Below are 21,765 nucleotides of genomic sequence, written 5' to 3'. Positions count from 1 at the left end.
GCATGTATATAAAAGTTGAATAGTGCCAATATTGCTTGGTGCATTGCAAATGGATATGAAGAAAAGATTAAATAGCTAGGTATCTTAATATTTTTTGACTACTTCTAATATTTCTATTTTTAATTTCAAGGTGGTGGTCGGAAAGCAAGTGTCTTAGTTTCTAAAGGAGGGACGCAGATCTTGTTGCAGTTACTTTTGAGTGCCAGCAAAGATTCCCCACCCAATGAGGAGTTAATGGTGCAGCTTCATTCCCTTCTTGCAAAAATTGGTCCAAAAGGTAATCATAATGGTTAATACTTTATCCATGTGTAATATCCTTCATGTGATGATCTCATTGAACTTTTAAAAGATTGTTTCATCACAGATATTAGGTAACTATCTGTTCTATTCTATGTTGTAACGGTTTGTATAGTGCGCTCATCATTGTAGTAGTCGCTTAATGCACTACTGGAAGGCTCTTAAAATGACTACACACCCGTCACGTCTTGTCCATTTACAGTTGGATAAACAGAGAGAGAGAGAGAGATCAAGAATAAATTTTTGGAAGTGTTGACTAAATTAGGGTACCTCAAATTTTGAGTGCCCAACTTGATATTTAGGGCCTGGTTTTAGGAGCCTGATTTTGGAGGTGTTGAACCTTTCAAGATGGGCACCAGTGTACTCAGCATTAGTGGATGAAGGCATGCATGCAGACAAGAAGGGAATGGTGAAATGGAGTTCATTATGCAGAGGAGAGGGGTAGAGATGTAGAAATATCTTTTTTTGGTCACTTTTGAATTAAGCTTATTTAGTTACAGAAGTAGAATAATTTAGCTTCAAAATCAAATTCAGTGATTTTTCTTCGGTTTTGGTTCTGTTCTATTTGTTACAGATAAAAAATTTGGAGTAAAAGCTCGAATCAGTGGTGCTCTAAACATATCTCTGAATTTGGTGAAACAGAATTTGCAGAACCACAGGTTAATCCTGCCATGTCTTCAAGTACTAAGAGTATACTCAACCAACTGTAAGTATTGCAAAGCATTCTTTTTTCTCTTTTTTATACAGTGCTGGGTAAAGTATTCGACAATGTTTAAATGGAGAATTAATTTTTTTGTTTAATATTACATGATTACAATGACTGCTATTTTCTGAAGACTTTTTACTACTTTTAAGTGGTGTCCCCATGTGTGCTTCACTTCAGGTGCCCGTGTGCCTCTCGAGCCCTTGATCAGAGATTTGCAGTTAGCAGTGTCCGTTCGGCCCCTGCACGTGCCCTGTGCTTCTTCGTGCTGGATACAGAGACTATATAGGGGTGTGCGGGTGAACAGCCATTAGTTCCTTTTCACCCACTTCAGCCAGAGATGGAGCCTTAGTATGGCAGTCTTAAGCTTGCCTTGGCTTATGTAATATTTCAGTAGAGGTTAAGATAGTGTGTTTTTTTTTTTTTTTTTTTTTTTTTTATAGTTGTCAGTTGTTTGTATAGATAGATGAGTGAAAGGATTGTTTGACTCCCCTTTCCCCTGGGAGAGACTTACTATTTTCCTGACAGGGCATGCCTGGCTTGTCAGGTTTCAAATGTTGCCTCTCCTGCTGAGAGGCTATAGTTGTGAGTGTCCACCCCTCTGTGTGTCCATTGCTTGCGGGAGTCCCGCTTCTGCCTGGCTCTCACATCCGGGACAAGGACAAACCGGGAAATTAAATTCAGACTGCTAATGATGGAACACACTCTTCAGCCAGTTTGAGTCAGGTCAGGAGACCACCCCTTTTCCCCCTCAGACAGATCCAGCGCAGGCTTCCTCTACGAAAGGGAAGACCTTGGAAGCTTCAGGGAAGGCTTCTAAAAAGAGGACTCTCACCTTAAGGAGCCAACTCTGAAGAAGTCACAGATTCTCGGCGAGATCTAGTCTCCAAAGCGATGACCTCTCAACTCTGTACTGTTGAGGTGAAGGACTCCTCTTCCAGCACTGGTGGGGCTGCAAAGTCCCGGAGCATGAAAGAGAGAGAGAGAGACAGCTCTGGTAGGGCCTCAGTATCTTTTGCCAGCATGGCGGGCAAGCATAGACACTGGGGGTCTGGTTCAGTTCAGTCCAGCTGTTGGTACCCAGGCATGCAGCACCCTCTACACTGAGCAAGCAACAGCATCAGACGCCAACAGTGTCTACTTCAGTATGTCCACCATTCGTGGTACTGTTGGCATTGCCGACTTTCGCCTAGGCCACTGCATCAGTGCCAGTCCCTTACTCGGTACTGTGACGGGTTGGGTCACGGTAACTCCATCAAGACTGTTACTAGATGTGCTGGGATACCACTGAGAACAAACCCCCTGCCATAGAAGGCTTCCCTCCACTCCGATCTTGCTGAGCTAGACACACCAGTTAGCTACAGCACAGGCCAAGAGGTTGGGCCACTCTCTCCCCCCCCCCCCCCTTCAGTTCACCGAAACTAAGATTCATTTAGCCCAGGGGCTTCTCAGTTAACAGGGACTTTCCCAGCACCCAGTATTCCATCTTTCTGGGAACCTAAACCCCAGATGAATCAATTTTACTCTGTATAAAGCTTATACAGGGTAAACTCATAAATTGCCTGCCCTCTATAACACTGACAGAGATGCGTAGCTGTTTGCTCCCCAGATATTAATTACTTACTCTGGGTTAATTTATAAGCAAAAGTGATTGTATTAAGTATAAAAAGTAGGATTTAAGTGGCTTCAAGTAATAACAGGCAGAACAAAGTAAGTGCCCAATCAAAGCAGTTTGCCTGAAAGGGGATTGTGTAGGAATCCGCCTGATAAGCCAAAGGTGATTCTGGATGTAAGTAAAACTCAGGAGTTGGTAGTGGCTCAGCAGAGCAACGCTTCTGTGGAGCAAGGTAAAGATGAACTGGTGCTTACAAAGATTCCTGAAGAAAAAAATTTTCAGGGTAGTCTTTGCAAGCAGTTTGCTGCAACTGAACGGTGTGGAAGTGATTTGATCAAGGAAGTTTCAGTTCCTAACAGCCAGAAATTTTCTGTTGTGAATGGATCCACTGACTTTCCTTTTGAAAGATCCAGTGTGGATCGCTTTGAGAAAGTGGAATTAAAATTGTTAAGAAAGTTAAACAGTCCTATAACCAAGTGGTTGTGCTTGACCTGTTTGTTGGGAAAACAATGTTGTTGGGACAGAAATGTCTCCATGTAGATTCTGTATATTGAAAAAATTCACCAGGGCAAATTCTATTCACTATATTTTCCCAAAAAGTTGCATGACAGATGCCAATAGCACAGAGGGGAAACACCTACATCACTGCTGGTGCTGCTTGTTTTTGAACATTTCAGACTTCCTAAGTAGCCATCCTCTGTACATCCAGAACCAGGCCCTTCCCCACCCCCCACTTTTTTTTTTTTTTTTTTTAATATTTCCCCTTACAGCTAGATTATGGTCGCTCATTGCAAGCTCTTATAGGAAGACCTAGATACATTTGTACAATGCCTAGCACAGTGGGATCCCAATCCTGATTGGAGTCTCTAGATGGTACTGCAATAGAAATAATACTGCAGGCACTCACTTTAGAGAGCGACTAGTGTACCTTTTCATCTTGATGCTGAAGGACACCCTCTAGTCATCGGAGCTTGATACATTTTCTTATGTTAATTTTAGAAACTGTCCTCTTCTTGACAAAATATACATTCTAAGGGAGAAAAACCTCCTTGCTGTACATCTTAATAAAGGAGGGGGAAACAAAGCGTACATTGGAAATAATGATTTCCATTAGTTCTTATTGACCTGAAATAGAAACCAGCAGAGACGTCAGTGTGCATGTGCAACAGCAGGTTTCTGCCAACACTAACGTACATTCCCTTCTGTGATATTCACAGTCCTGCACCTTCCTGCAACGATTGTGCTGCCTCTTTAAAGTGAATGGCACATTAGCAAGTGCCTGCTTTTCTGAAATAATAGGCTGTGCAGTGCTTGATACCAGACTTCCTACTGAGCCCATTCAGACACACAACCAGCTATCCATCTTTGTGATACACTTCAATAGTACAGCTACAGTAGACCCTTGCTAATTAGCACTCACTGGGAAACTCATTGCAGATTCCTGAATTCTGAGAATCCGTAAATGAAAAAAACATAGTGAAACATTTTATGATGCAGTATCTTCACTTTTTTCAACAAGTATAGTTAACTTCAAAGCATATTAGTAAAGGCTCAGTAGTATAGTTTGTAAAAACAATAATATGAAACTTCACTAGAGCACTCCTATTAAATGGTTGCTGAGGAGTAATGTGGAATGGTGGATTCGTGAAATAAGAATTAACAAGATGCTGTTTTGTCATTTTTGTTTCATGGTTTAAGCACAATAATGCATATTATCTAAATTCAACTTGTAAATTCCCTCTGCTTGATTTTGATTTCAGCAAATCAATATTTTCAGGATTATTCTAATCTTCATACTACATTATTTCACAAAATCTGTTTTAATTTTTATTCCTTTCAGCTGTAAATGCAGTATCCTTGGGGAAAAATGGAGTTGTGGAACTGATGTTCAAGATCATTGGCCCTTTTAGTAAAAAGAATACTGGCCTTATGAAGTGAGTAAAAGTTTTTAACATACTATAATCAAAAATTTAAGATGCTTTTCAAACTTATTTTTTGACGAAAAATCAAATCTTTCCTAGTATCTGTCAGTTAAATGACAAGGGGAGAACACCTCTTTCCACCCACAACAAACCCAAGATTCTATTAAGGCCTGTCCAGAGCCATGTAGCAAAATCTTAAAATTTGTGTTTATGGTAGTTATTTGCCTTCTACCTTTGCACCCCTTCCTCATATATCAGTCACCTGTGTAAAAAAAAAATAAATAAAAAAAAAAAAAAAAAAATTTGTATGGCTTTACCATGTTGTAGATTAAATTTACTAATTTGTTGTTTCTCTTTTTATGTTGACAGGGTTGCTTTAGACACACTTGCTGCATTGCTAAAATCAAGTAAGTGACTACTAGAAACTATTTTTACTAAAATATAAAAACTTGATTAAAATAATATTAAGAGTCTGGCTGAAACCAAGAGAAGCCAGAAAATGTAGAATTTAAGTTGAAATTCATCATTAATATGTTCTGTTAGTTATTGCCACATGTATAATACATAATAACTCTTTATCCAGTTATGCAGCACAGAGACTACCTCACTTAGGCAGAGACTGACTTGGATCCTGAGAAGTGGAAGAAGCCTTTTTACAGCTACTCAACCATGCCCCTCAACAGTAGAGTCTATGACCCTCTTCTCCCAGCCCTGATTGCCATGTGTCAGTGAGGGTGCTGGGGGGTGGCACCAATATAGTCTCCGTCATAGTCAAGCTGTCACTAAATAGGTCTTGGGGTCTAGAGTACGTGTCCTTTTGCTGATAGCTCTAACGTGCAGCTGTAGGGAAGTGACAGGGCCCATCCTTCTCCAATGGCAGCTGAGCCCGAGAGGAGCGTGATGACGACAAAGTCTACCCCCACTGACTCTTCAAGTATGTTATGGGCAGTGGTGCAAGTGGAATCCATTTCTTACTAGTACGGGGGTGGAGGGTATGTGATGTCCTCAAGTGACCCTCCACGTGACTCCTCCCCAGCCCGGGGCCCCCACGCTCTCCCTGTCCCCCTCCCCATGATCCCCTCGCCCCCTTACCCTTTGGAACCGCAGTGGTGAAAGGAGCAGAACGTAGGGCCACTGGGTGGCTCCACGCCCGCAGCTCCTCCGGCGCGGCTGTACTGCCCCCAGCCCTGTCCTCTGGTGGGGCTGCTGTACAGATGGAGGAGACCCTGTGTGGAAGGTATGGGGACGGTACAGCTGTGCTGGAGGAACTGCGGGCATGGGGCTACTCAGCAGCCCCACGTTCTGCTGCTCCTCTTTTCGGTATGCCGTACTAGCTATAAATATCTTGCTGGTACGGTGTTCCTGACCGTGCCGCCCTACTTGCACTGCTGGTTAAGGGTCATGATCCTCTTCCCTCACAGGAACTGTATGCAAGTTATGGTAGTCGTAGAACTTCAGTAGATTGGGTAGGCATTAAGTGGTGATCAGGGCTTATGGAGAACACCTTCAGGGGTTTGACTGGAAGCTCATTTGCATAAGGTCTCTGCCCCATTTTGTACTGCACTTGCTATCCTCACGTTTGATCAGATTAGTACACAACCTGCCTCTGTGACTCTCAGGACTGTAGTAGTAGTAAGTAGTTTTTAGGATTCATCCCTAAGAGAATGCCAATGGAAGGAAATATTATCTCAGAATAATGTTGGCCTGCTGCTGTGTAAATGCAAAGTCAAAGCTGAGATTTATGGAGAATTAATAAGCTGAGATGTGTATTTTCAGAACAGGAGACCTTAAATGATGATGTGTGTAGGAAAGATGGGAAGTATGGTAAGAGCTAGGTTATTATATGCTTTAGCAATCTTTTATTTCTTTTCTTTCTTAAGAAACGAATGCCAGGAGAGCGGTAGACAGAGGATATGTCCATGTGCTTTTAACAAGTTATGTAGATTGGCACCGTCATGATAATCGACATAGACACATGCTGATCCGTAAAGGAATTTTACAGTGTATTAAAAGTGTTACAAATATCAAGTTGGGAAGGAAAGCGTTTATTGATGCCAATGGGATGAAAATTCTTTACAACACTTCCCAAGTGAGTTTAATTTCTTTTTTTGCTAAGATTGCATATGAAGATTTTTTTCTGTATGCTATTATTATGGGTATGCTTTTATAAATGATGTCATGACTCACAGTAGTTGTCTTGTAGAAAATAAATGCTAACTTCTAAGATCAAAAGTACAAAACAGTTAAATTGCTTTTCACCATTGAATTGTTACAGTGTAAATTGTAAACTACTGTTCCGTGGTAAAAGTGTATTTGGCTTTTTTTACATCCGTGTATAACCATATATAAAACACTTGTAAATGTTTAGCTAATCCAAACCTTCATTGGTTAAAAGTTTTGACACCCTGCTCCACAAAAGAAATGTTTCTCATGCAACAGAACCTCTAGTACATTGCTCCACTACTATTGGGAAGGGCATTAACAAATTTCCTGTGCTGAATTACACATGTCGAGGCTGGTACACCACCACTTATGTGAATTGATAGGGGTTTTTATTGCTTTCCATTTCTAGTTGAATGCTCAAGGTCTCTCTCTGTCTTCTGCTTTACATCCTAAGATGCAAAGCAGAATTCATATACTACGGTAGTGCATCATCATTGTCAAGGTCCTGTTCTGTGTAGTGGTAGTGCTCTGCCCTGCTACAAGAATGAAGTTTAACTTCTGTGCTTGGTCTCATTCTTTGGCTTGGCTAAAGCTGGAGAGATGCAATGTGATGGAAATGTTTTATACTATTTGGCAGTAAATTAGGCTACCAACTGAGAGACTTTGAGCTCCAAAAAGAATAATCTTCTAAATGATAAAGGTGTAGCAGAGTTGGAGGAGGATCTACAGGTTTCAGTCAAATGGAGTAGGCAAAGATTCTTTTATATATTCCATTTATTCAAACTTAGTATAACTATTTTTATATTAAATTCATGTTGTACTGGAGTTTTTCAGTGGCAGTATAATCTAAAATATTCTAGTCTTTTGTATGCTCTACAATGCAATGCTGTATGTTTCTAAAAACAGTTGTGTAGTTTGCATTCCATTGTTTTCATTCTTTCTTTTTTGTAACAGGATTGCCTTGCTGTGAGAACTCTTGATCCTCTAGTCAACACATCAAGTCTTATAATGAGAAAATGTTTTCCTAAAAACCGTCTTCCACTACCAACTATTAAAAGTGTTTTTCATTTCCAACTACCAGTTATCCCTATTAGTGGTCCTGTGGCTCAGCTGTACAGTTTGCCTCCTGAAGGTATGGTCAGTTTGTAATACGTTGGCTTTTGTGTATATATATTTAACACTTCTCTGCTAGATGGATCAGACTTGCACGTGTGTTTGTCATTATCTAGTCCTCTAGAGCTTGGGCTCACTGGGAAGAGTGAATTAATATAGATTCTCCTTCAGCTCAATGATAGGTCTTTGGTTTTGGAGCAGAGTGTGAAATTCTGTCTCTTGTACTATATATGTGCAGGTAGGCTGACAACAATTTCGTCTGCATGTGTGTGGCTATGGGCTGAATTTACTTTCTTCCAACTGTCCAAATAGGCACTAATATTGCATTCATTAAGGAACCCATCAACAGAATGAGTGCCTAAATGATCTTTTACAAAAAAACTGCAAAATTCCTGCACAAAATCCATTTGAATTTTTAGAGTATTTTCTGTGATCCGTAATAGGCCAAATTCACCAATAATGTAACTGAATACGTATGCACTGAAGTCACTGGAGTATGCCCACTCGTATCAGCAGTGAATTTAGCCCAGTGTCCCTGAATTGTATCATGCAAACAGTTTAATGTGCTTACCTTAACTTTTTTTCCATTGAAATAAATTAAAAACACTAAGTCCTTTCCTTCATATTACTGGAGCCAGATCCAGTCCAAAATCTAGCAGTGCAAAGTGTCCAGAAAGGCAACTTAAATTCCCCAGCCCTGTTTGGAAGAGGTGGTTGCATGCTGAGCAGAGAAGGCCCAGTCCGGAGGAGTTGGTCCGAAGTGTCTTCAGTGCATATGTTGAACATTTTCTATGTGAATATATATTTTTTTTAAAAAGTGGAAAAACAGTTTAAATGTTCTTATTGGACAGAAATGTAATAAATGGTTCTGCAGTATTGCCAGCTGAGCCTTCTGTTTCTGATACAGCTGGTAATATTTAGCGTTCACATGTTTCACTGAAGTTTAATTTGTGTGGTATTGACAGATTTCAGTTGGTGAGTGAAAAAGTTTTACATATTACATTTTTTTTCTGGAATGTACATGTTGTAGAAAACCTACATCTGCCTTACTTATAGAGCATTTTATATTACAGTGGATGACGTAGTAGATGAAAGTGATGACAATGATGACATCGAAACAGAAAGTGAGATTGAAAATGAAAATGAAGATGACAAGGACCACCTTTTTAAGGTTAGTACTAGACCCAATCAAAGGGACCAGATTTATACCATTAATATATTTTTCATTACTTCAAAAGTTCACTTTTGCCATACCCATAACTATGTGTTCACGTATTAAGGCAATATCAGTAGTGAGTCCAGCTGGGATTTCCAAAGGGGCGTAATGGAGATGGGTATCGATATAGTTGCTGAAAGTCCATTGAAAATGAATGGAAGTTAGGTGTCTTCTTCCCTTATGTTCTCTTGAGGAAAAAAAGATCTTCTATAGTTAAGATTCACGATTCCTACCTAGGATAGGTAAACCTAAAATATCTGTTTCACACATCAGTAATTTAATATATCCAGATGTTGGCACACTGATTCTTCAGAGGGCAATTGAATTTACATGCAGTTTATAGCAGAAACATTTTAAATGTTCCCTCTGAAGTATTGCTCTGCCGTCTGCACTTTTTGCATTCCTCCCTAAACAACCACAATCCCCACGAACTGTACATATGCATGCACATACTTTCAGATAGTAACTTTGGCCCTGGGCCACATTTGACCTTTTTCAAATTAAACATGCATGCTTTTTGTCGGAGTGAAGTTTCCTGCCTTCCACTATCAAGCCCCACTTTTCCCACCGCCACCTCCATGTGACTCTCCTTTCGGATTTCTTATGCAATCCTGCTGCTCTGTCATCTCATCCAGAGCCCTTTCTCTTGCAGCCCCTCTGCCTAACATCCATAAAATGGATACTGATAAACTGATTATCAGTGTTTAAAAGCCAAATGTTGTAGGAAGGTGAAGTTGTGGTAAAGAGCAGGGGTGTTATGGAATGGAAAGAGGGAACAGTAGGAGTGAAGCATGAGGGAAGTCTGGGCTACATTAGGTTGCAACGGGGCAATACAGTGGGACATGCAGGAGAAATGCAATTCTTCAGGGCCAGTACAAGAAATAGGATGGTGGAGAGGGAAGAGCATGTTGAGGTATCAGGGCTCTGCATGAGTCGTTTTACAGGGTACAATATGCATCAATACTGATAGTGTCCGTGTGAATAACTACCAGAGTTGAAACATGCTTATTAAAGCTGGGAAATATGTACATCAAAACCTTACTTAACTTTGAGATAAGTGGTGGTGGGTTTTTTTGTGTTTCAGAGTAGGCCATAAGCCAAACTAATGCAAGTTGTTAAAGCAAGGGAGTAAGCAGTTAAATGATTTTATATCCCATCTGCTCTCAACTCATTAGTTCCCCCATCACAATCTCTATCCCAATCCGCAGCCCGCATAACTTTGTACTCATCTTGGATGATTTCATCTGAGAAATATATTACACTGGGATGTTTTACGAGATCTGTGCGTAATACAGTTGCATACAGGCAGGAAAATTTGTGACATGTGGTGAGATGTCCAAGGTTTTCTGCAGACAAATCAGATTGGTATGCTAGTGTCTGGCTTATGTAAAGTATTAGTTCTTAATATATAACTGTTTTTAGATTGAAGCTCTTTTTTTGTAATTTAGCTGAGAAGTTCATTTATAATACTTGTGTAATTAACTTTTTCTGTTGCTCTTGCAGAACGACGATATAGAGACTGATATTAATAAACTGAAACCAAGGCAAGAATTGGGACGACCCGTAGAAGAACTAAAAATGTATGAACAATTTTTCCCAGAACTTTCAGATAACTTCAAGGTAAAGCATGTTAGATTTAATGAATTGTTGTTCTGCATATCTTGAATGCTCTGTTTTTAACTGCTCATAACTCTGCTAACTTCCAACCTCTCCTTTTCAAACTTGATCATAGTCATCAATGGAGTACATCTTGCTTGCATGCCAAACAGCTAAGTTCAGCTGTTTTAAAGTTATTGTGTGGGAATAATGTTTTTAGCAAGCATAACTACCCCATGTCTGCATTTGTAATTTTAAAAAAAGGCTCATGGTGTCACACTTAGATTGGAGATAGGGGAGAAAAGTGTGTGTGGGGGCGAGATGGAGTCCACATATGGAATGCTATGAGCATGTGAAACCAGGGTATACTTGGTAATGAATCTATCTTTTACCGTAGATTACATTTTAATTCTTTTAAATAACAATGAATGCTGGCTTTTAGTGCTAGGATGATGATTGCTATGCTAAAAGGGCAATGGTCACAAGACCCCCTATTGACTTTAGGCTCCAAGTAATCAATTGATTTAGCAGGTAGTATTGGCGGGTGTTCATGACATTAAATGAAAGTGACTTTAGCATGTTTGTAAACTGTAGATCTCCTCTGAAGCATAATTGTAAAAATGGTGGTATGGGATTCCATGTTTGTCTCAATAACTTCCAGAACAAACTTACTTGGTTTACAAATAAAAATGTAATTTTCTTACTTCTTGCCCTTTGAAATCAACTTGACTTGGAGCACAGGTTGAATTTTGCCCCTCTCTTGTTCAACACCACATATAATAATAATAATAATAATAATAAAAAAAAAATCTGTAGGCCAAACTGGATGCCATATTTAACTCTATAGTTTCAAAGTTGTCTTTTGTGTCACTTTTCACATCGCCTCTGTAAACCCATCACCTCCAGTGGTTTTGCACAGATGTAACTAATTTGAAATATTAGTAAACAATCCTTTTGATACACACGAAAGAATAGGATACAGGTCACTCTCTCCTTCCTATGGTAGCTGTGCTAATAAGAGAACACTAAAAACTGTTTTTGGCACAATTGTAGGGAGGGCTCTGAAATAACAGAAGATCTGTTACGTCAGAGCGTGTCCCTTTTTTTTTTTTTTTTTTTTTTTTTGTATGATCACTTTTCAGAATAGAACAGTACTTCAAGCATCTCATTTGTGTGTAATTTTGTGATGCGCAACAACTTTTATTATTGTAGTATCAGCTATTTGTATAATCAGCAACACATTTTTATTTGTAAACTAATCAGAGTTGATATGGAGTAATTGAAGCAATGGTTTGTCAACTCTAGAATACCATTTTAAGTCATTTTTAACCGTGTACCTGCATCTTAATTATGTTACTGAGCTAGTCGCTAATGATGATCACTTTTTCAGCTTACCTAGTGACACTAGCAATATAAGAATTTTGTTTTAAGATTATAAATCAGTGTCTACCTTGCTGTAACTAATCAGAAAAAATATTTACTGTGTTATAAAAAATCAAATAGTAACTTTGATATTTCTAAACTGGTATAAAGTTGTTCTGTTGAAAATACAAAATTAGCACTGAAAGTTTGCAGATGACACACAAATTGGGGGTGTGGTAAATATTGAAGAGGACAGGTCACAGATATAGAGCAATCTGGATTGTTTGGCAAGCTGCATGGAAGCAAACAGTATGTGTTTTTAATATGGCCAAATGTAAGGAACAAAGAATATAGGCCTTATTTACAGGATGGGAAACTGTAAGCTGGGAATCACTCACTCTGAAAAAGACTTGGGGAGTCATAGTGGATAATCAGCTGAACATGAGCTCCCAGTGCGGTGCTGTGGCCCAAAGGGCTAGTGTGATCCTTAGATGCATGAACAGTAGAAGTAGAGGTTATATTACCTTTTAATATAGCACTGGTGAAACCACTGCTAGAATACTATGTCCAGTTCAGGTGCTCACAATTCAGGAAAGATGTTGATAAATTGGAGAGGGTTCAGAGAAGAGCTACGAGAATGATGAAGGAATTGGAAAATGTGATAGATTCAAGAAGCTCAATCTATTCAGTTTAACAAAGAGAAGTTAAGGGATGACTTGATCAGCCTCAGGGATAGCTCAGTGGGGGGAGGGATCACTCAGTGGTTTGAGCATTGGCCTGCTAAACCCAGGGTTGTGAGCTCAATCCTTGAAGGAGCCATTTAGGGAACTGGGGTTGGACTAGATGATCTCCTGAGGTTCCTTCCAACCCTGATATTCTATGATTCTATGAATACCTACATAGGGGACAAATACTTGATAATGGGATCTTCAGTCTGGCAGATAAAGGTATAACAAGATCCCATGGGTGGAAGTTGAAGCTAAACAATTTCAGACTGGAAATAGGGTGTACGTGTTTACCAGGAACTGTTCCAATTAATCATTTGGAACAAGTAACCAAGAGTTGTGGTGGATTCTCTGTCACTGGCAACTTCTTCTAAATCAAGATTGGATTTTTTTTCTACAAGAATATGCTCCAGTTCCCCAAAACAAGTCCTTTTTGAAGTTCTATGGCCTGTGTTCTATAGGAGGTCAGACTTGATGATCACAGTGCTCCCTTCAGGCCTTGGAAGCTATGAATAGCACAGCACTTTCCCACTGTTTGCATGCACATATCTGATGACATGAAAGACTTATGTTTGAAACAGTAAATACCTTACTGCAGAAAGATGACTTCTCATAGCTATTTTTGGTCTGACTTCTTATGGCAAAAGTACTACTTGGGGTTTTGAGGAAGATGTACAGTTTCCCTATGGGCTTTGACTGACTGACTGGCTTGGCAGACAGGAGACCTATGTTCTTCCTGGCTCTGCTGTTGGCTTGCTCTGTGACCTTGGGCAAATTACTTGATCTCTTTGCCTCATTGTCCCCAGCTTTAAAATAGGGATAATGATGATTACACACCTTTTGTAAAGCATTTGGTGATCTAAAGATGAAAAGCATCATATAAGAGCTAACTATTATTATCCTTTAGACTTCATACAGCAGGACACTGCTAAATCTGCATGAGGGAAGGGGCTAGGAAACAATCAAAACTTGAGGGAAATGAATTTTATTTCTTGTTTAAATATCTGAATGTTGGAAAAACTGGAAAGCAAATGGGTAAAAATTGATCAAGTAAGTTTTTGTTTTAATGGGAGGACAAAGATGTTGTTGATGAACCTTTCTAGTCCTTATGTCAGCAATATTGTATATGCTATGTGATTAAATGCTGCACAACTTTTTAATTTCATGACACAATTTAAAAAAAATTACTTGAAAGTTTGGTGATGTCACTGAAGAATTGCCTCATTTAGGTGATGGCATCTTTCATTTGGAAAAAGTTAACTTTTACAAAGTTTCTGTAGCTTAACCGGCAAACTTTTTAGGATTGTTTATCCTGAATACCTTATTCCAAAACATACTTGTTTTTTCTTTTCCATGATTTTTAGTGGTAATAAGTGTCTTTTTATAAGCAAATACAAACAAACTTTTAAAATGTGAAAAATTGTTTCCTAATCATGTTCTTTCTTTGTAAAGGATTATGACTTAGTCTCCAAGGAACCAAAGCCTTTTGCATCTGATGCAAATCTAGGTGGACCTATTGTTGTTCCTACTGCAGGAGAGGAGCAGTCTGTAGAACCAAATCACTCAGTCAAGGGAATTACTGTGAAAGAGAGCAATCACTTGCAAGCAGAGGAGTGTAATAAAAGGCCAGCCTTTTTGGATCTGCCAAAGAAAGATCGCAACAAAGACAATAGCTTACAGCAGCAAAGTGATCAAAAGAAACTGCTTTCGTCATGTCAGTGCCTAAGCTATGAAATAGTGAAAGGCTTAGACAGGATCACTTTGCAGAATACTTCAAAAAATGAACAGTATTACAAAACAGGGTGCGTAATGAAGAAAGAAAGCAAAACTAGCCTTACCTCACTCACTTGTAATAAACCTTGCCAACATGTTTCATCTTGCGGAAGTGTTCTGTTTGAGGGACGATCTGTCCAGCTGGGAAAGCTGTGCTTCACGGGTGTTGATCCTGAAGAAGAGGATGATTCCAGCTCGCATTCATCAGGGGAGCAAGTGATGCTTGAGGTGCCTGATATATTGCCACTCCATGACCCTGATCTTTATATTGAGATTGTGAAAAACACAAAGTCTGTCCCTGAATATTCAGAAGTGGCTTACCCAGATTACTTTGGTCACATTCCACCTCCATTTAAGGAGCCTATCTTAGAAAGACCTTATGGTGTGCAGAGGTGAGTTGACATATTTCTTTGAAAGAGCAATTGTTGCAAGAATAGTACAAATGAGAAATTCATGTTTTAATGTATAAAATTATCATCTTTGTTTATAGTCTTGTCTCTAAAACATTTAAAAAAAAATTATTCTGAACGCAAGTGACAAGTTGGTACAAACTAGTAAATAAAGTAATGAAGTTCTATTGTGAAAGAAGTTTTTGGTGTAACTTTCTGTAATTAAAGCTATCTGAATGTTAAGCTACCAAAAAAAGGTTTTCTGAAATGAGAAATACTGCCTTTAAAACTTAATGTGAAAATAAGCTGAAGGTGCAAGCAGTAAACGTTAAATTTCTAAAATTAAGCAGTGAATTATAAAATTAACATTTGTGGATTTCAGCCTGGGATTAGGGAATGTGTTAACAACCAGAAGAATTTAGAGCTTGCCAAAAAAAAGCAGTGAACTTACATAGTGTCAATTCTTTTGACACTTCTTTCTTGCAGAAGGAAGAAAGAAGAGTTTAGCTCCCAATTACATAAATCAGTGTACATGTGAATGGTCAGTTTCACCATCCCCTTTTACACTCCTTCACTGATCTTTCAGAATCTCAGGCATCTTACACTCTCCTCAGAATACTACTACTGGGTAATCTTGTGCTTAGAGAAATCTTTACATTAAAGATAAAATTGGCATCTCTGTTCCAGTACTTATTTTATTTTGGTGCCTTAACCAATTAACACACAACTTTCCCTTTTAACAGGTGAATGTATATTTGCATTTATGCCTAGGGCTGGTGTGTGTAAACCTGAGTTTAGTCTGAGAATTTTCTTTATTTTACAAAACTGCCATAGTGACTTAGGAGCTTAAGTCTACTGATTTTCTGTGGGGAATTAAGTACTTTTGAAAATTTTACTCCTAGTATAAAGTAAACCTTCAGGGGAAACTACCTGTTTCCAGGGTTTTGTAGTAAAGACATTCCCGTAGGATAGGATCTGGGACTACTGGGAGAGAGGAAGTGGCTTTGTGAGGCAGTTGGAAGTTTTGGGGAAGAAACTCATGTCGCTGTCTGTGTTCAGGACCCAAAACTGGAATTCCAAGAGCAGAGTAGGCTAAAACTCTATTCTCTCTACTCAGTACAAAGGGATTACACTGGGATTGTGTGCTTTAGTGAGTCTCTCTCCCTCCCCCTTCTCTCTTTTCCTCTCTCTCACACACTCACAGCAGACTAAGGGCTTGTCTACACTGCGACGTTGTCGACAAAACTTTTGTCTTTCAGGGGTACTTAAAGCCCCCCCGCGAAAGACAAAAGTTTTGCCAGCGCAAGTGGCAGTGTGAACGTGGTTTTGTTGGCAGGAGCACACTCCTGCCAACAAAGCTAATGCCACTCGCGGGGCTAGAAGTATTTTGTCGGCAAAAGTGCTGACAAAATACCGACAGAACGTTCACATACGCTGACTTTTAGCTGACTTTTAGTGGGGATGGGTATATAAATAGCTCTCTTCCCAAAGTTCTGAATTCTTTTGCTTGATAACTTCTAAATAATCTCGTGCCTGAGACCAAAATCCGAGAGTGTGAATCTATTATAATGGCTGCTGTTAAAAAAACAAGAATTGCAGATAAGTAATCTTTTTTGCTTTTACAATTTTCCCTTTGTTTTTAAATATAAATGTCTTCAGCTAGCTTTTTTCCAGCCCCATAATTATTAGCTGGTTAAAAATGTCCAGTATCTTATTGCCTTTATTTTTTTCTGCAGTTTTTCCCTTTTGTATGTTTTTTCGAATTCATTTCCATTTCCATTATCATTTTAATTTGTCGCTTGTCACTGAGGTATCTGAGTACCTCACATCATTAATGGATTTTATTCTGACAACACCCTGCTGAGGTAGGGAAATTGTTCCCCATCTGTAAAATAGGGATAATGAGGCATAGGGTAGATAAAGTGACTTGCCTAGGTCTTCTAGGAAGTCTGTGGTTGAGTCAAGAATTGAAGCCAGGTCCCAGTGGCCTATCTTCTAGACTCTTTCCTGCTACACTGGTAACTTGGTACTTGTTGGGCTTGTGATTTCTTTTAAGATTGGTTACTCTTGTGACTAGACTGTCCTGGGTTAACAAAAAATGGCCTTTCCTCTCCCCAGCAACCTTTACTTTAAGTGCAGATAATTGCCAGCCTGAGCCCACTTTCAGACTGCACTACAGTACCCTACAGTGTCGATTGGCTTCCTTCTATTTTATTGCAGCTGCTGTGCATGTTTTCCCACACAGCTCTACCAACATACACTCTAGTTTTTCCAGTCCAGGGTCTCCTTTGAACAGATACTGCCAATTATGCAGTGGTTTTGTAATATGGATAAATTGTCCACCAGGCATTTGTCTGAGACCACCAAACACATTCTCATTTGCGACCCATTTAGGAGATAAACCTAGATCTCCAGAGGTGAAAGACTAATGCACTATAACCCACTCACTCCAGAGCCTAGCCCAGGGGTGTTCTCAACAAATTTTTTGGTGGCCTCAGAGTGCAGCCACCAACTCTCACTGATGGCCGTACTGACACTTTTTCCTAAAATACTTAATTAACTTTAGGAAAAACAACGAAATATGCACAGATACACACACAAATCATTGTAATGTATATTTGTAGGATTTTTTTGGCAGAGTCAGTAATAAAAATAATGCTGCCTCTCCCTTTGGGAGTGATTATTTGTAAATATCACAGCACACTTAGTGAGTACCTGGGACACTATGAAAAGAGAGATATTAACAAACCTACAAGTATCACTTTTCGGAGATTGCTAGTAAGTCTGATGTCAAAAGTGATACTTGCATGTTAGTTAATATCACTTTTTTCCCTGAAGGGGTGGGGAGCAAAAGGGGAGGCAGCAAGGGCCAGAGGTGAAGGTGGGATGAATGCGGGGCTGGGGGGAGGCGGTGGCCTGGGGCAATGGGGGCCTGGATGCGGAGCAGTGGGAGGCAGTGGGGCCAAGGGCGATGAGGATGGGTGATGAGTCCCCTATCGCGTGGCCAGAGCCAGGGGTCGGAGCCAGCTGCCACATGGCTGGAGCTGTAGGTCAGCGCCCAGGGCCAGTACCTGCCGCCACATGTCCAGAGCCCGGAGCTGGGCTCCAGAGCCTGGGGCTGCATGGCTTGAGCCAGGAGCCAGCGCCCGCTGCTGCACGGCCGGAGCTAGGGATCAGCACCATGAATCAATACCTGGGGCTAGTTCCGCCACCACGTGGCCAGAGCCTGGGAACAGAGCTGTGAGTTGGCGCCTGCTGCCGTGCAGCTGGGGCAGGGTCCGTGCAGCTGGAGTCCAGGACCACCGCACGGCTGGAACTGGGGGCCAGCACCTGACATACAGCTGGAGGCCAGGGCTGTGTGGCTAGAGCCGGGTGTGTGTGTATCAGTACCCACTGCCCTGCGGCTGGAGCCTGGGGCTGCACGGCCAGGCTCCTGAAGTCCTGCCGCTGGAGCCTGCTGCCCAAACCCCCTCCCCCAAGGTGGGTCAAGCACTCGCCTTGCTCCTGCAGCGTTGTGCCCCACCTCTCTCCAAAGGCGGTGCAGGGTGGCACATCCAGGAGCAACAAGGAAGGAGTGGGAGGGGCCGATGCTTCTCTCTGCCCCACCCCCCCCCATCCCCCCCAATCATTGCCCAGGAGGCTGTCATGGCTGCAAGAAAAGCCCTGGTGGCTGCATGCGGCCACGATGGCCGCATTTGAGAAACATTGGCCTAGCTCCTAAAATCCCTTATAATTTTAGTTACAGAAGGACTTGTATAAATTACTCTTATAACTGAATCATTTTCAAAGGTTACCTAGGTTTAAGTACTAATATCAAATAATATAGCTAATCACATACTCTGAGCTTCTTCTATAATTATAAGAACAAATTATTTCATAAGTTAAATCCTAATGGGTTTCGTACATGCATGTGCAGGGGTTGAATGTGCAAGTGTTAGAATTGGTCAGCAGTGTATGCAGGTGCTTACATACCACAAGTGCACACATGGGGATGACATGGAGGCCTCACTGAAAATCAGGCCTTGCATGTTGTGTTATAGCTTTGGTTGACAAACAAATTGGTATGTACCATTTCTAATTGCTGTTCTAGAATGTATTTTAAGTGAGGACTCTCTTCTTACTACAGGACAAAAATATCCCAAGATATTGAAAGACTGATTCATCAGAATGATATTATAGACAGAGTCATGTATGACCTTGATAATCCCAGGTAGGCTATATTTGTGGTAAAACAATCTTCAATTTGATGATTGCCAATTTTGTTTTCTTCGCGGAAATTATTTTGGCTTAAGATAAAGATGAAGTCTGTGGTAAAGCCTGTAGTCCTAATCGGGGTAATGCTGTACCTTTTTTGCTGTAATCCTGAATGTATTATTCTAGATAGATTTCCAATCAAAAATCTGAATTAACAAATGAGTTCCAAAGATCCATTTCACTTACTTAAAATGGTCTTTTTTTTCCCCTTTCTTTTAAAGTTATTCAGTGCCAGAAGAGGGGGAGATTTTGAAGTTCAACTCCAAATTTGAGTCTGGAAATCTGCGCAAAGTTATTCAAATTAGAAAGTAAGATATCTTTCATTTTCTTATTTTGCATATGTACTGCAAATTTCTTATTTTAAGAAGACTTATTTCTCTTTGTTAATCTTCAGAAACGAGTATGATCTCATTCTGAACTCAGATATAAACAGCAATCACTATCACCAATGGTTTTATTTTGAAGTCAGTGGAATGCGGCCAGGCATTGGTTACCGGTTTAACATCATCAACTGTGAAAAGTCGAACAGTCAGTTTAATTATGGTAAGACTTCTTTTCAAAGGGATGGAAAACTAGCATGTAGGGAGACCTACTGGACTAGCCAGAACAGGATACTTCCTCTCTTCTCCTCTCCCCCCCCCCCCCCCCCCCCCGGGATCACTGGATTATTCATCTCTTTATTACAAATCAAACTCCTAATATTTCATGTGACGATGTCATTAGAAAACTGTAAAATAAGTGATTAAAAGAATCCATGTGTGTATGTGTTCAAAATTATTTTTCAAATGGAAAACTAAGGGAGTATTTTTTTTGGGTAAAGCTGAAGTATAAGAATGCTGTTCCAGGCTCCTACTAAAATTGTGGTAAGGCTATTATCATAAGGTGCTGGAAAAGACAAGCTGAGTTCTACATGGATGCCAAGAGGATGAAAACTGGGAGCCATTAAGACCCTCCCTGAAAGTTTGTGCATGTTTTAGTAAATGAAAATAAGTGCAAACAATGTCAAACAACTTTGTCTCCTGGATTTTGGGGATTTATGTGTGAGGGAAAATGTCATGTTGCTGAGAAATTAAATGTAATCAGTAAGTCCATGTAGGAGACCAGAATGAGCTATAGGTTTAAGTGGAAACAACTCAAGTTCTCTTTTCAAAATTGTTTATTTGCATCCCCACTTTGGAAGTGTTCATACATAGATATGTGATATCTGAAATTTCTAGCCAGTAGTGTCTGTTGAGGTTGGATGGACGCTCTCTTCCAAACTACATGCTGACATCCAAGTGTGTAAAAAAGAGCATGGTCCCCACTACTGTTCTTTTCTTCCATCCACCAAAGGATCAGTGGCCTTAGAACACTTCCTTCATCCTGGTTAGTTTAGTTTTTTTTAAAAGTTGTTTTTTCACCAGTATCATTGTGGGCATCCAGGGCTAGTTTTTCAGCCTTGCTGTGCCTCTGTACCAGTAGTTGGGTCTGCAAACCTCTGTGGCACTATTAAGGCAGACTTCAGGTGCTGTGGTTCTTGTGATGCCACAGTGTTGGTCACAGACAGCTGTGTTCAATGCCTTCAGTACTTGAGTGAAAGATCAGACCTAGATAGATGTTCTGTCTATCTTACCTTCACTTCCTGAACCTGGAGGAAGCACAAAAATCCCATCAGACTCTTTTTAGTGGAGGAAGCTTGAGACTTATTTGGCACTCTCGTACTGAATGTCACGGATAGTCTGTTACTCAAAAGACCTGAATAACAAAAGAGCCTGCTTGTGACATGGATCAAAGCAGAATGTAAAGGTCAGTGGGAAGAGCATGAAGCCCTGCCATTTAGGCCCAAGAGTCTGTCTAAGTGTCAAGCTATCCTCCATTTCTCTGGATAATCAAGTTAAATAGTGTTTCTCTGAATCTGCTGTGCAGCTAGGCAGAAAGAGAACACTCCATTTTGAATTATAACCCACTAAGAAAAAATTCAGGTGCCCACTCAATAGTTATAATCATTGCAGGATAATACTTTTTCACAGAGCCCATAATTAAAATGGGGGACTCATTGTCACAAGAAGTTGTTGAGGCCAAGAATTTAGTGATAACTCTCAATATTCTTGTTATCCATAGAAATGTCTAAACCCTCTTGAATTTTCCTATGAAAAATTTTGCAAGGAATATTAAACCTCCTGCTTGAAGGCTTGAGCCAATCTCTGATGGAGGTTAGGATGAGCCCTACTGTGAAGGACACCCCACCTCTGTTACACCTTCTGAAGCATCTGGTACTGTCCACTGTGGGGAGACATGATAGCCTGGGCTATGCAATTTTGCTACTCAGACCTAGAGAAACTCCTTACCTTGCTGGTTCTGCCCAACCTGGACTTTCAGAATGAGGCCAGAGCCTGTACCCAAACCAGACATCCTTGCACCGCATAGCTTGAATGCTGCCTGGATAATGTCTTCAGAGAAGCTGATCTGCTGTTGTTCAAGACATCTTGCTCCACAGTGGAAGACCTTTAACCAGGCTGACATAAAAAACCAAATGAAAGAAATGTTTCTATTTAGGCAGTTCAACACCTTTCTCCAGTGGCAGGTCCAATTGCAGTGATACTAGACAGTTTACTTTCCCTGAAATAATTGGGTCTGTCTCTAAGCCTGATAAGGGTT

General features: G+C 40.3%; 1 protein-coding gene across 3 annotated transcripts in view; it reads left to right on the top strand.

The window, feature by feature from the left end:
- AGTPBP1 (ATP/GTP binding carboxypeptidase 1) overlaps positions 1-21,765 on the top strand; it is a 128,311-nt gene that overhangs the window by 47,672 nt on the left and 58,874 nt on the right. For all 3 annotated transcript variants that reach the window (XM_054032072.1, XM_054032070.1, XM_054032073.1), the window contains 12 exons: positions 131-277; positions 872-1,003; positions 4,456-4,549; positions 4,907-4,944; positions 6,418-6,626; positions 7,655-7,832; positions 8,887-8,984; positions 10,533-10,649; positions 14,165-14,877; positions 19,001-19,084; positions 19,350-19,436; positions 19,523-19,671. In XM_054032072.1, the coding sequence (XP_053888047.1) occupies positions 131-277; positions 872-1,003; positions 4,456-4,549; positions 4,907-4,944; positions 6,418-6,626; positions 7,655-7,832; positions 8,887-8,984; positions 10,533-10,649; positions 14,165-14,877; positions 19,001-19,084; positions 19,350-19,436; positions 19,523-19,671 (2,046 nt within the window). The remainder of the gene's footprint in view (positions 1-130; positions 278-871; positions 1,004-4,455; positions 4,550-4,906; positions 4,945-6,417; positions 6,627-7,654; positions 7,833-8,886; positions 8,985-10,532; positions 10,650-14,164; positions 14,878-19,000; positions 19,085-19,349; positions 19,437-19,522; positions 19,672-21,765) is intronic.

The sequence above is a fragment of the Malaclemys terrapin genome, chromosome 6 (assembly GCF_027887155.1).
Source record: "Malaclemys terrapin pileata isolate rMalTer1 chromosome 6, rMalTer1.hap1, whole genome shotgun sequence".
In the NCBI taxonomy this organism is placed as follows: domain Eukaryota; kingdom Metazoa; phylum Chordata; order Testudines; family Emydidae; genus Malaclemys; species Malaclemys terrapin.
The sequence above is the reverse complement of the archived record's forward strand: the minus strand, read 5'-3'. Positions and strand labels throughout refer to the sequence as shown.